The following is a 14,124-nucleotide window of genomic DNA, read 5'->3' as shown; positions in this document are numbered from 1 at the left end:
GGGGGAGGGGGAGAGCGAGAGCGAGAGCGAGAGCGAGAGCGAGAGCGAGAGCAAGAGCGAGAGCGAATAGGACAAACAATAGCAGTGACTTATCATTTAGGTTTGACTCCCTTTAAGTAAGCACACACTGATGTAGTAAGACTACAATGTAAAATGTCCTTGTTATAAACCATACACAGTCCAAGAAGATCCCAGGTTCATATGCAAAAAATTAAATTAATGACTTTGTGTTTGTAGAAATCGAGTTTAAGGAAGGGGAAACCCAACACACTGTTGAAATTGAAGTAGTCTTCGACAGAGTGAGAGAGATGAGGGAGGCCTTCACTGTTCACCTAAAACCAGATGAAAACATGGTAGCAGAGACACAGGTAAGTGAGGTGGTGTGTTTGTAAGTCCATGGACAACCCTTTCTCAGAGCAGATACGGTAAATAAATAAATAAGTAAATAAATTCACAATAAGAAGACTCGGGGCTAGAGAGATGGCTCAGCAGTAAAAAGCACTGGTTTCTCTTGTACAGGACCTGGGTGCAGTTCCCAGATGGTGACTCAACCGTCTGTAACTCCAGTTCTAGAAGATCCTATGCCCTTTCCTGGACTGTGCACACACATAGTACACATGTATTCATTCAGGCAAACACTCACACACGTAATGTGAAAATAAGTAAATCTCTTTGTAAAGTAGTAACTTTGTTCTTGAAGGCGGATGTGCATGGTCCCTTTCAACCACATGAATTTTTTTTTCTAATTAGATCAGGACCTGGAAATTTCTCTTTTGGGAAATTGTTTTGGTGAAAACTCAAGGCTGTAGTCCTTAGATGCCCTTAGCCTTCCCACATCTGTCATTGTGACTGAACTTGGAATCTACTGCCACAAAGATGATACATTTAATCACACTTACTGAAGAAGACATCTTTGCCCACCAAACACTTCCCTGACCCCTGAGGTGCTCACTTGAATGCTTCTCTGAGTTTGGTTAGACTTTGATGCTGAGAGCTTTGTGCACACAATTCGATAGTCACAAAATGTGTTTTCCACATTATATCGCTCACCAGATTTTCTTCAAGACAGACATAATCTCCATAGAATTTATTTTTTGCAGTGGAGATAATTTTTTAAATTACATGTTACTCATAGAAGAAGGTTGATTTTAAAGATACTATGTATGAGCACACCAAGTGCTTTCCTTGTTTGGTTCACTATCAAGATGAGGTCAAAATGGAAAATTGTGTTTTTCTTAAGTATTTGTATTGCTTAGTACAAATGGTAATTCTGTGACATTGTTTTCCTTTAAGAATTTTTTAGCTTTCGTTATTTTCACTTTGTATTCATGTGTGGCAGTGCATGTCGTGATACACATGTGGAGGTCAGAGGACAGCTCACAGGAGTAGTTTTCTCCTTCCTCAGTGTAAGTTCTTGGCGTCAAACTAAGGATGCTGGGCTAGCGGCAAGTGCCCCTACCCTCTTGGCCATCTCTTCATCCACACTGTTATCTTTTTAAAGTCACTGATCTGAATGTAGAAAGTGTTGATCAAATATGATTTTGTGTGTCTTTCACTGTTTTGATGGAGTAGCATGTGACCTTGTTTTGGGTAAAGAAACAGAGTCACTGAAATCACTTTCAGTGTTGGAGACTCTTAAAAATATAGAAACAAGCTCTGGCTGACGGTGATTAAAATTTACATTTCTTTGATTTTATAAAACATTATTTGAATTTACTCTTAATTTATTCCACAATCACGAGCTACAGTTCTAGAGTAGTGATTCTGACCCACGATGTTCACTACATTAAGACGATTGAACAGACTTTTGATTTACAGTATTTCACGTGGGATGTGCCCATTGCATATAACACTGTTGAAAGTGTTGTATGAAGGCAGTGTTGGATAACTGTCCTATTAGTTGTCTGAGATAGGAAAGGTGTTCAAGAGGACATGGACAGAGGTGATTTTCCTCCTTGACCTGACAAAGTCCAGAGCTACCTTGTTCGAATCTTCTCTCTCTCTGTATCTCAGGCAGCTCCACTACCAGCCCACACTATCCCACGACCTTGAAGGCCTGGCTTCTTCCACGGTATCTTCAGTTTTCTCCTCCCACTAATAGATTGCATTTTCCTGTAACTTCAACTTCACACATCCATAACTGATAACATCTACTGTCATCACAACTGAAGAGAAAACCTGAGAACCTAAGTGTCTCATGGGCTTGTGGCGAGCCACAGGGTCCCTCCCTTGTAAACATCCAAGATGAGCAAGGTGCAATGGTCACGTGAAATAAGCTGTATGCAGCCCATCACTCTGCATACTGTCTGCCCATGACAATTTCATCAGAAATTCCAGGGATTTTTCAGTCTTTTTTCTGGGTGAGAGAATCTCCAAGAACCTTAATATTTGACAAATGAATGATTTGTCCTTTGCTTCTAGGCAACCAAGGCCATTGTATATATAGAAGAAATTAACAGCATGGCAGATGTCACCTTTCCTTCTGTTCCACACATTGTGTCCTTGCTGATATACGATGACACTTCCAAAGCCAGGGAGGACCCCGGACCTGTCTCTGGCTATCCTGTTGTCTGCATTACGGTGAGGAAGAACTAGATCAAATGTGGGGAAATGACAAGACATTTCTTTAAGTGATTCACTTATTTTTATTTTATGTGTATGAGTGTTTACCTACATGTTTGTATGTGTGCCACATGTGTATCAGATCCCTGGAACTACAGTTACAGATGGTTGTGAGCTACCACGTGGGTACTGGGAACCAAACCTAGGTCCTCTGCAGGAGCAGCAAGTACCCTTAACCCTGAGACATCCCTTTAGCCCCACAAAAGAACTACTTAAAATAATTATAAACTTTAGCAATATTATCTTCAGAAATTTAAGGCTTAAGCTCTCAACTGTGAAAAGCAGACAATACCAATAATGAAATGAAGCTCCCATTTTCTTCCTCACAAACACACAAGTACCATATTGGCCGAGTATAGAGTGTATGGTATAAGACTGTCACCGTCAGGCAAATCAGTGAAGCATGACCTCTGCACAGAAAGAGCTAAAAGAAAATAAAGACGGGTGAAAACAGGAGTCCATAGCTCTAATATGAGGCACCATGTAAAGACTGGAGAGAACGCTCCCTGTGCAGAGGATCCGGTAGAATTATAATGGTTTATGATTCAGACAAGAGAAGATTATTCTGAAAAGGGGTGGCCATGGAGAGAGAATGGAAGGGCTTTATTATAGGTTTTGCTTGCCCTCTCATAACTGAATTTTAAGTTTCCCATGAACAGAAGCTATGGTGTGTATTTTTATATCACAGCAGCCCTAAAGAAACACCCCACATGTAATAGGCACACAATGAATGCTTGTCGGCGTACGGAGGAGTGAATCATTTGGTGTTCGTTTATAACGGGTTTCTAAATGTCACTTTAGGCAACCGGGAATTCATTGGTTGACTAGCAGGGGTGCTCGTGCGCAGAAGCACCGCATAAGCAGAGGGTCTTGGAGTGCAACTGGGGCGGTGATGTATAACTGAAGCTGGGAAGGGTGAGCTTGAATCGGATAGGAAGGAGTTAAGGAAATGGTGAAGAAGGGGCCAACTTAAGGAGCGTTAGGATGTGATACAAGGTCACCCCTCCCCATGGATGTGGAGGAGGAAGGAGAGGGATTGCTCTGTCACGGATGTCTGATTGTCACTCCTGCCGTCCCTGATGGCGTGAACCAGCCCCATGAGAGAGGAAGATTTCAATACTTTCTGTAGGACAGAGGGAGACGGGACAGAAGCAAGAGAGAACATAAGAATGACTCCGGGGGATCGTGATGAAATAAATAGCCCTTCCGGTGTGGTCATATCCAATGAGCGATTTGAAGTTTAAAGGACAGAGAAACTATCACAGCTGGGAGTAAGAATTCAGAAGTTGCCCGAACAACATGTAGCATGGTGGGGGAGTAGAGAAGTGTTGAGACCCAAGAAGTTTGAGAAAAATCAAGTCTACATACTCGATACTGTGGTCCTGACACACATCTGTTTTGTTTGATTTTCCCATAGGCCTGCAACCCCAAATATCCAGACTATGACAAAACTGGCTCTATTTGTGACAGTGAGAACATCAACGACACTTTGACCCGATACAGATGGCTGATCAGCGCTCCCGCTGGCCCGGATGGCGTGACCAGCCCCATGAGAGAGGTAGACTTCGACACCTTCTTCACATCATCCAAAATGATCACGTTAGACTCCATATACTTTCAGCCTGGCTCCAGGGTCCAATGTGCAGCCCGAGCAGTGAACACCAATGGGAACGAAGGCCTGGAACTAATGAGCCCCATTGTCACCATCGGCAGAGAGGAAGGTGAGAGACTGCCTTCCCGCGAGGGCCACTGAAACACTGCAGTACTGCGCATGCCTCGTTTCTCTGTATAAATTCCTCCAATGCCCATGTGCGCCATGGCACTCTACTTGAAGATGAGCATCCATTTGCAGCAGTCTTCACTAGGAAACAGTTATTTGCATATTTCATGAGCACCTGTGGTGTGCTAGGCCCATACTTGTAATGATGATAAAGGAGTGCTCCCATCCTCCAGGAGCCCAGGGGAAAATTAGAGGCACGGGTACTCTGAGTCCTGTCCCGCACCAGAGGAGCTGCTGAGATGAGAAGCGACTGTAAGAAACATGAAAAATCTAAACTCTCTGGGACTGAGGAGCCAAAAGACAGGGGAGCTCTCAAGAGAAAACAGAGGAAAGGTTAGGTCTAGATGAGGGGAGGTGTACCGTGCCAGGAAAGGGGCCCAGTCAGCTGCCACATGCCTGGGAATCTGCGGGGAACACGGGGATGACGGTGAAGGTGGAGAGCCGTGAGTACATATTCTCTCGTCATTACAAAAGGAAAGCTGTGTTTGAAGCTGGAGCCAGGGAGCATGCATATGTTCCTGACCGAAATGAGCATCATCTGTTAAGTCCGTCTGACCAACAGATGTTTCCTCGTGAACCTGTTGAGACATTTCTGCCCTGTACATCTTGCAGAGGACCCAAGTTCAGTTTCAAGCACCCATGTCAGGTGTCAGGTGGCTCACAAGTACCTGTAACTCTAGTTCCAGGGGATCTGATGTGTCTGGCCTCCTCAACACACACACACACCACACACACCACACACACATACCACACACACCACACACACACCCCACACACACCACACACACACAAACACACTCAACACACACACAAACACACACAACACACACACAACACACTTAAATCCTCTCTTTTAAAAAAAAGGAATTAGGACTTGAAATTATAATGCAGTAAAGTTCTGGGAGCAATTCTCAGCTCTGTTAGAATACACACTAACTTTTAGTTTTATTCACCAAAAGGATATTTATTATAGCTATTATATAACATATATATACATATGTGTGTATGTATATATATATACATAATACAGTAATTAATCATATCCTAGGGTAACATTCAGACTCACTTCATTTAACTATACTCAGTTTGTATTGTCTTCAACCATTCTCATTTTGCCTGTTCACATGATCCAGTAATTTTGTGCATATGTTCCTGACCTAACTGAGCGCCACGTCTTCAGTCAGTCTCACCAAGAGCTGCTTCCTCACAAGCCTGTTGGAGAGGTTCCTCCCTGTGTGCTGTGGTCACCTCTCATACAGTCTTCTGCTTCCTTATGACACACGTCCTCAGCCAGGGCTTAGATCACAGGGAATAAAGTATAGAAAAATAATAGCATCTATATTAAGACATTCTTTGTATGCTGTTATCGTCTTTTAACATATATGTGCTGATTTTCTTCAAGGTCTCTGTCAGCCCCGTGTGCCTGGGGTAGTGGGGGCGGAGCCTTTCTCAGCTAAGTTGCGCTACACTGGCCCTGAGGACCCAGACTTTGCCAACCTCATCAAGCTCACTGTCACGATGCCACACATAGACGGTAGGTCCCCTGGGTAAAGCAAGACCTCAAGAACATCGTGTGTACATGTAAACTTCTTTGGTTTGCTTCTTTAACCTTCAGTCTGCAGACTGATGTTCAAACTTATCTGCTTCTTTCAACTCTTTCTACCCAGCTTTGAAAGTCTATCAGCTTAAAAAACATTCATTAATATTAAAACAAAAATACAAACATAACTGGATACTACTTCCCTGTGCTTCTCTGCAGGCATGCTCCCGGTCATCTCCACGAGAGAGCTGTCCAACTTTGAGCTGACCCTCAGCCCTGATGGCACAAGAGTTGGGAATCACAAATGCTCCAACCTGCTGGACTACAATGAAGTGAAAACCCACCATGGCTTCCTGACTAATGCCACGAAGAACCCGGAGGTCATCGGAGAGACCTATCCTTACCAGTACAGTGTGCCAGTCAGGGGTTCCAGTACCTTACGCTTCTACCGAAACCTTAACCTGGAGGCCTGTCTGTGGGAGTTTGTCAGCTACTATGACATGTCGGAGCTCCTGGCTGACTGCGGAGGAACCATTGGGACCGATGGCCAGGTACATGTTCCAACATCTGAGCCTTGGCACTCAGTTCCGTCAGTAGATTTTTTTTTCCTTCCTAATCTTAACTGTTAGCTCGGTTTTGTTAGTCATTAGTCACAGAGGGACAGGTCGCTGCTCCCTCCTGGTCCCCACCCCACCCCTGCTCACACATTGCCTCCCTCCATCCCCCCCCCATCCCTTTCTCCTCTGAGAGGGTGGAGGTAGTGGGAGAGGATATGCCTAGCCCTGAGGTTTATTTATAAAGGCTATATTCCTGCTGTGGTAAAAGTAAAATAAAGGAGAGAGTTTACGGTAACTCACTCCAAGTTTGATGCCACAGCAGAGCTGTGGAACTTGGTGATTTCAGCTACTGTCAGTGTTGAATGGACGGCCTCTCACGATGCCTGGAAGTCAGTGGACTCATGAGTTAAGGTTTACCATCCTCAAAAAGAAGACAGTCAGTAAATAGCATGAATTAGTGAACATCCGTATGCAACATCAATGTAAAGGCAGATGAAGTAGTGGGAAGAGGTGGTAGTCCGCTGGGTACTTCTCAGTCTGTCTTGGCCACATGAAAAGGAAAGCAATTCACTACCCAAGCCTTCTCCTTGCAGCTTGCAGCTCAGATATCCTTATCTCTTCCTTACAGAGCCTGGGCAATGCTTATAAAATCACTGCCTACTTTCTGATTTCTCCAGACACAGGATCAATTGACATACAGGAAATAGGACACAAGACTGCCCTGTAGTTCAGTTGGGTCTTTGTTGGCCTGCTTCACCACAGAATAGAAATACGTCTCCATCTTTGATTTGTCGTGCAGACAGCTAGTTTTCCTAGTGTACCCCTGCCTTCACGCTGCTAAAGCTTATTCCACCATCACTAGCCAACTGCAATGCAACAGACTTGCTTTGAAGGCAACGCTTAGCTATGAGGTAACTCTTTAGACTGAATCTGGCTACTAAGTGTTTACGTAAACTGATTCTATTTTGCACATTCTTGTAAATGCTTCTTATTCTATTGAATCGTTTGAGTTCAGAGACATTGTATGCCCGGTGACCTCAAGGAACTGAAGCAAGTGCTCTGTCTCTATAATTGAACTTTGTATGGTTCTGCTGTTAGGCAAGAACTGAGAGATGCCAGTTCCAGCCAAGTTTATCCTGCACAAAAGGCCGATGCAACATACCAGGGATGAGATAGAGCACACCCTGAGGATTATCAGTCAGCCAGTTATCTATCATCTATCCATCTATTATCTATCTATCTGTCTGTCCGTCCATCCGTCTGTCCGTCCGTCTGTCTGTCTATCCATCTATCTACCTACATATCTGCCTATCTCTCTGTATGAATATTTTGCCTGAATTTATGTACTTGCACCAAGTACATGCCTGGTACCCACAGAGGCCAGAAGAAGATGTTAGATTCTCTGGAACTGGAGTTACAGGTGGCTCTGAGCTAACATGAGGTGATAAGATTTGAACTCAGATCTTCTGGAAGAGCACTCATTGCTGTTAACTACCGAGCCATGTCTCCAGCCTCAGGTTATCCAACTCCTAACCAGTTTGTGTTAAGTTTTTTTCAGTAGATGGCCAACATTTAAGAATCCCTTCTGAGAGGATTTTTCTGCTTTGGCATTATTGAAAATCAGTATAGTTATCTATTGATAATCAATCAACATCACTGAGAAGATAGTCAGTGTAACTCACTAGGGTGTCAAGGGCTATTATGAAATCCCAAAGCCTTCAGTGTAATTCATGTGGTAACAATATGGTAAAACACATTGTTTACACCCTAAAAGGACAGCTTAAAGATGGACATCCTGCTCACCCCTACATTCTTCCTTGGATGACACTTCAGTTCTCCTACATCCTATCAATGCCCTCCCGCTTCTCCATGTAGCATACGTGCATACTGCAGTACCATGGGTGAAGGAGAAGTAATGTTAACTAATATGAAAGAAAGATAGCCCTCCTAGACATCCCACCCTCTTTTCCTCCATTCAATTCTGGTTCTAAGAAAGAAGACAAATAGTCAAATGGTAGCACCAACAATAAAAATACTGGCAGAGGGGGTGAGGATGAAAGCCTGAATAAAGCCAGCCCCACATAGACCAAGTATAGCAGTGCACACCTGAAGTCCCAGGACTCAGAAGTTCAGGGCCAGCCTGGGTGCATAAGACCCTGTCTCAACCAAAACTAATAAAGATGATGGAGATGGAATAATAATTACTAGTAACTGTATTGTTACATGCGTGCCTTCCAATTTGCTAAACAAGTTGTCTTACTGACCTCACAAAAACTCCGTAGTAATAAATACCACAGCACACTCCTTTATAGATAAGGAAAGAGAAGCAGGAAAACTCAGAAAACATGCCGAGATTCATGTAGCTTGTGTCCCCATGCCAGTAACCCACCATATTATCTTCACATTTAATTGACTGTAAAAATGGATATGGTCATAACCACTATTATAAGAAAGTCAGCAGAGCACCCCCTCTGTCCCTCAAAGATAAACAAACAGTGCTCAGCGGCCATCATAAAAAACGCGCCAAAATACATCCTTAGCACGGTGGTAAAACAAAGTCAATTCAGGCCCTGATGCTGGAACTGTGGGGGTCCTGATGCTGGGTGTGTGGGGGTCCTGGTGCTGGAGGTGGGGGGTCCTGGTGCTGGAGGTGTGGGGGTCCTGATGCTGGATGTGGGGGTCCTGGTTGCTGGAGGTGTGGGGGTCCTGATGCTGGAGGTGTGGGGGTCCTGGTGCTGGAGGTGTGGGGGTCCTGGTGCTGGAGGTGTGGAGGATACTGGTGCCGGAGGTGGGGGTCCTGGTACTGGAGGTGGGGGGTCCTGATGCTGGAGGTGTGGGGGTCCTGGTGCTAGAGGTGGGGATCCTGATGCTGGAGGTGGGGGGGTCCTGATGCTGGAGGGGGGTCCTGGTGCTGGAGGTGTGGGGGTCCTGATGTTGGAGGGAGGGGGTTCTGGTGCTGGAGGTGTGCTCCTGAAAGGGAAGCAGAATTTCTGAGGTGGTTCTCTAACTGCATCATAGAATTAAAAGATTCAGATTTAGAATTTTTTTGGTGTTACAAATGTTCACATCTCTGAATTTATAGTTTGATAAACTAGTGAAAGCTACAGGGGCATCAGCAGGAGTGGCAAGTTTGCTTCTGTGGGTTTCTGAACACTCCCATTAGCAGCACACACAAGTCTGTTTTTCACTTGCCAAGAAATGTACTATAAAGTCCTGGCTAAGCACCGAACAGACATGGCCTCCACCCACCAACTCCTGTCTTAGACTTGGCTCTTTAGCTCAAAGTGACACTGTACAAACAACTTCTATTAACCTGTGCTAACTACAGCTACCTTTGTGAAGTAGTGCTAAGTTGCTACTGTGTATGTGTGTGTCTGTTTCTGGCACACAGACTATTCTGCGTCCAGACTCACTAGTCAGACTACGTAACCTGTAAGAAGATGTTGCCAATGTGAAGGAATGATTGGGGAAATCCAGGGGTTTTACAGCAGTGAAATTTGTTGAATTTTATGCGATTTGCATCTCTCTTCGGCTAATAGCAAGATTTCTTTAGCAAGTTATGTATTCACAAAATAGTTGCTTGACAACTAGCTTGTACCAAGAAACATTCCAGTAACCCAGTGATGACCCATACACACCAGCAAACAAGACTTATCTAGGTGAAATTATTTTCATTAAAAGACTAGGAATTTCATCTGTTAAGAAAAAGAATTTTGAAATTCTTTAATTTTATTCAGCTCTAAACGAATCTTTAGTCATTAACTTTGGAAATGCAAAGACAGATAAAATAAAAAATAAAACATAGATTTAATAAATAATTCTGCTCTACCGCTATGCATGTCCTGTTTCCTGTTTTCTTGTTTGCTTCTTTTGTTTATTTAAGATTGCTTGAGCATGCAATGAGAAACACTTGACAGAAGTTAAACTTAGGTTTTTTAAACAATTGGAATTTTTGGTGATTTTTTTTCTTTGAAAAGTAAAAGACTTCTCAGTTTTTCTGGGTCTTCCACAAAGTAAGAGTCTTTAGGTACACTGCAGCTCGTCACATTGTCCAAGTGGCAGGTCTAAGCTGTGGAAATGCAGCCCAATCAAAGTTTGCCCTTATGGCGTGAAATTGCAATATACACCTGGGAAGATGCTCTGTGGTCTGGAAAAGTAAGCAAATATTTTTCATAGTAGATTTGTTTGAAGAGTAATTTTGCCTCCTTTTCACATGTGTGTTTGGTTTACAAACCTAGACACTGAGGCCAGGGGCCAGAATGTATGTGAGAGGTCATGCTGTCTCATCCCATTAACCAGGATGTATGTCAGAGGTCACGTCATCTCATCCCATTATCTTACACTTTCTATACGATTTTCTAATTATAGTAAACCACGCTAAATCCACCAAGAGTAACGTAATCCACACTATGCTCATGAAGTACGTTGCTACCCATTTTATCAAACTTAGCAATTAATTTTTGTAATAATATTTTAATCAAAATAACATAACTTCTGAACTCTGGAGAGCAAATGAGAGTCAAGCAAAACCACACTCATTACTCACCATGATTATACAGAGACATACTAATCTCTTCTCAATAAACACACACATTTTAATGGAGGTGACTTATTTCCTCGTATGCTGTTTTTTTGAGCTGCTCTTTAAATTAACATGAGCACGCACCATGACAAGGGACGTTCTTCAAACTCATATCTTTTTCCTTTGAGATAGTCTCACTATATAGCCTTGGCTGGCTTGGAACTCACTGTGTAGACTAGGCTTGCAGTGAACTCATAGAGATTCACCTGCCTCTGCCTCCCACTGCTAGGTGCTAGCCACCTAGCTAGCCAGACTTGTAACTTGACGGCCACATGATATTTCCCTTTTGAACATTTCACCATAACTTAATCAGCCATATTTCTGTTTTTGCTCATTATATTGTGAATAATTCTATATTGCAAACACTCTGTGAGGTTGTCCTCCAGTCTGCAGAATTAATGATTTAATACTGATGCCAATCTAGGGTCTGTTCCTTCCTCTATGATTTGCAGACCTTCTGAAGAGCAGTGATTAGGCAGAAGCCAAGGTTTCTTCCTCTTAAGTTCTTCTAGAGGTATGTGACTCAGAGACCTTGACGAGGAATTTAACAACCCCTCAAGGGAGTAGCTAACTGTGCATTGGGAGGCTTGAAGTTTTTTTTCGATAGGTGACTTTTTTATATAGTCACCAATATCTCCATCTTGATAGATGTTTGGGTCAACAAAAGACCGAAGAAAAACAGATTGCAATGGGGCTTGGGGAGCATTCCCTACCAGTGATATCCTTGAGGGAGAATTCCAACAGTTCTAAGTGTTCAGTCTTTCAGATAAATGCAAACCACTTATTCTGCCATTAAGGGCCATAACATGTGTTGGCAAAATAGCTTGCAATGGTATTTGTAACACATGTGGCCTAATTAAAACACCTTGAATATGATAATCTAGAGCTGTTCTGTCCAGTGTGGTCGCCATCAGCTATGTGTGGCTTCTGAGCCCTCTACATTGAGACAGAGTAGAGAGTGTCCGTGTATCTAAAATGCTATAAAGGTATTGATCCTACTCCTACCCATGTCACATGCAGAGTAGCAGCCTGTCTCGGGCCCTTAGGCAAACAATACCCTCTCCCACATACATGCCTGGCACTCAGTAGCATAATATAAATTTGATAATATGTTACTTCTCCAAGATATTTGCATTCTGGGCTATCCCTTTAAATACCCTGTTAAAGAGGCTATTTGCCTTTGTTAATTAACTTCAAAAGTCAATAAGAACTTGCACGGTCACTCATTGGGCCTAAGTTGATTATTTGTATACCTTTAAAGGTCCTCAGGTAAAGGTTAAAAGAAATTGAATGCTCTTAAAAGTGCCACCAGAAATGATTGGTTCCTTTGCAGTCTTTGAATGCAGAGATAAATAGGCAAGTGACTAAGTGATTAAAGTAGGTTCCATTTCAGCTCCTGTGCCCTCCAGGGAGAGATTCTAAATAGCCAGGAAAGACTGGCCGTAAATAAGGGGGGAAATGTACAACATGCAGATCCTGTGTCTAGAAATTACCACATTGAAACTTAAACAAAATAAAGCCAGGTGTGAGGACTCACCTTGTTATGACAGCCTTCAGAAGGCTGAGGCAGGAGGATTGCCATGAGTATTGGGCTACATAGTAAGTTCCCAAAAGTTAAACAATGAGAATTATACTGGATGCTATATTCCATTCATACAACTGAGAATAAGGCAAAACTTCCCTCTGAGACAGTGTTCCAATAAAATTTACTGGACAGTATGTCAATATTGGCAAAGAATTAGCTACATTTTTAATTTTAAATCCATGCCTAAGCCCAACATCTTAACTGATGGATTACTAAAGTCGTGGAATGAAATATGAATCTTAATCATCAGTGGCAAATGGGCTGACCAAGTCCCTCTCCCAGAGAGCCAGAGTATTACTGCCTTTCAGAACTCATTGTTCAGTGGTAGTAATTATAGCTACTCTTGAGGGAGGAAAAATTCAAGTGACAAGCTCAGTGGGTGCAACCACTTTGGAAATCAGTCTGGCAGTTCCTCGGAAAATTGGACATAGCATTACCTGAGGATCCAGCTATACCACTCCTAGGCATATACCCAGAAGATGCTCGAACATATAACAAGGACATATGCTCAACTATGTTCATAGCAGCCTTGTTTATAATAGCCAGGAGCTGGAAAGAACCCAGATGTCCTTCAAATGAGGAATGGGTTCAAAAAATGTGGTATATTTACACAATGGAGTATTACACAGCTATTAAAAACAATGAATTCTAGAGGTTCCTAGGTAAATGGATGGAACTAGAAATTATCATCCTGAGTGAAGTAAGCCAATCACAAAAGAACACACATGGTATTCACTCACTGATTATTGGATATTAGCCCAGAACCTTGAAATGCCCAAGATGCAACTCACAGGCCACATGAAGCTCATAAAGAAGGAAGACCAAGTGAGGGTGATTCGGTCCTTCTTAGAAGGAGCAACAAATTACTCAAGGGAGCAAATATGGAGACAAAGTGAGGGACAGAAACTGAAGGAGAGGCTGTTTCAAGACCACTCCACCTGAGTATCTATCCCATGTGCAATCACCAAAGGTAGAGGCTGATGTGGAAGTCAGGAAGTGCATGCTGATAAGAGCTTGATATGGATATCTCCTCAGAGATCTTCAAGAGCCTGACATACTCAGAGGCAGATGCTCACAACTAGCCATTGAACTGATCATGAGGTTCTCAATGGAGGAGTTAGAGTGAAGACTGAAGGAGCTGAAAGGATTTATGGCACCATGAGGAGAGCAACAATACCAACCAACCACAGCTCCCAGGGTCTAAACCACTAGCCTGAGAGCACTTAGGGAGGGATCCAGGGCTTCAGCTGAATATGTAAGAGTGGAGGGCCCTGCTGGGCATAGGTGGAAGAAGAGAACCTTGACCTCATGAAGGCTGGATGCCCCAGGGGGTGGGAATTTTGAGGGTGGGGAGGTGGGAGTGGGGGGGGGTAGATAGAGGTTACATCCACAGAGAAGAAGGAGGAGGGGTGAGGGGATGGGGGGTTCCTGGGTGGGTGGGGGCTGGGGTAAGGGGAC

The 14,124-nt window shown here is 43.4% G+C and overlaps 1 protein-coding gene across 1 annotated transcript in view; it reads left to right on the top strand.

The window, feature by feature from the left end:
- The window catches only part of Frem2 (FRAS1 related extracellular matrix 2), a 133,585-nt gene that overhangs the window by 109,188 nt on the left and 10,273 nt on the right, over positions 1 to 14,124 (top strand). The window contains exons 12-16 of the mRNA XM_028763594.1: positions 238 to 368; positions 2,422 to 2,580; positions 4,040 to 4,343; positions 5,805 to 5,936; positions 6,162 to 6,493. Of these exons, the coding sequence (XP_028619427.1) occupies positions 238 to 368; positions 2,422 to 2,580; positions 4,040 to 4,343; positions 5,805 to 5,936; positions 6,162 to 6,493 (1,058 nt within the window). The remainder of the gene's footprint in view (positions 1 to 237; positions 369 to 2,421; positions 2,581 to 4,039; positions 4,344 to 5,804; positions 5,937 to 6,161; positions 6,494 to 14,124) is intronic.

The sequence above is a fragment of the Grammomys surdaster genome, unplaced genomic scaffold, assembly GCF_004785775.1.
Source record: "Grammomys surdaster isolate TR1022 unplaced genomic scaffold, NIH_TR_1.0 139, whole genome shotgun sequence".
NCBI lineage: Eukaryota > Metazoa > Chordata > Mammalia > Rodentia > Muridae > Grammomys > Grammomys surdaster.
This window is presented reverse-complemented; position numbering and strand designations above follow the sequence as displayed.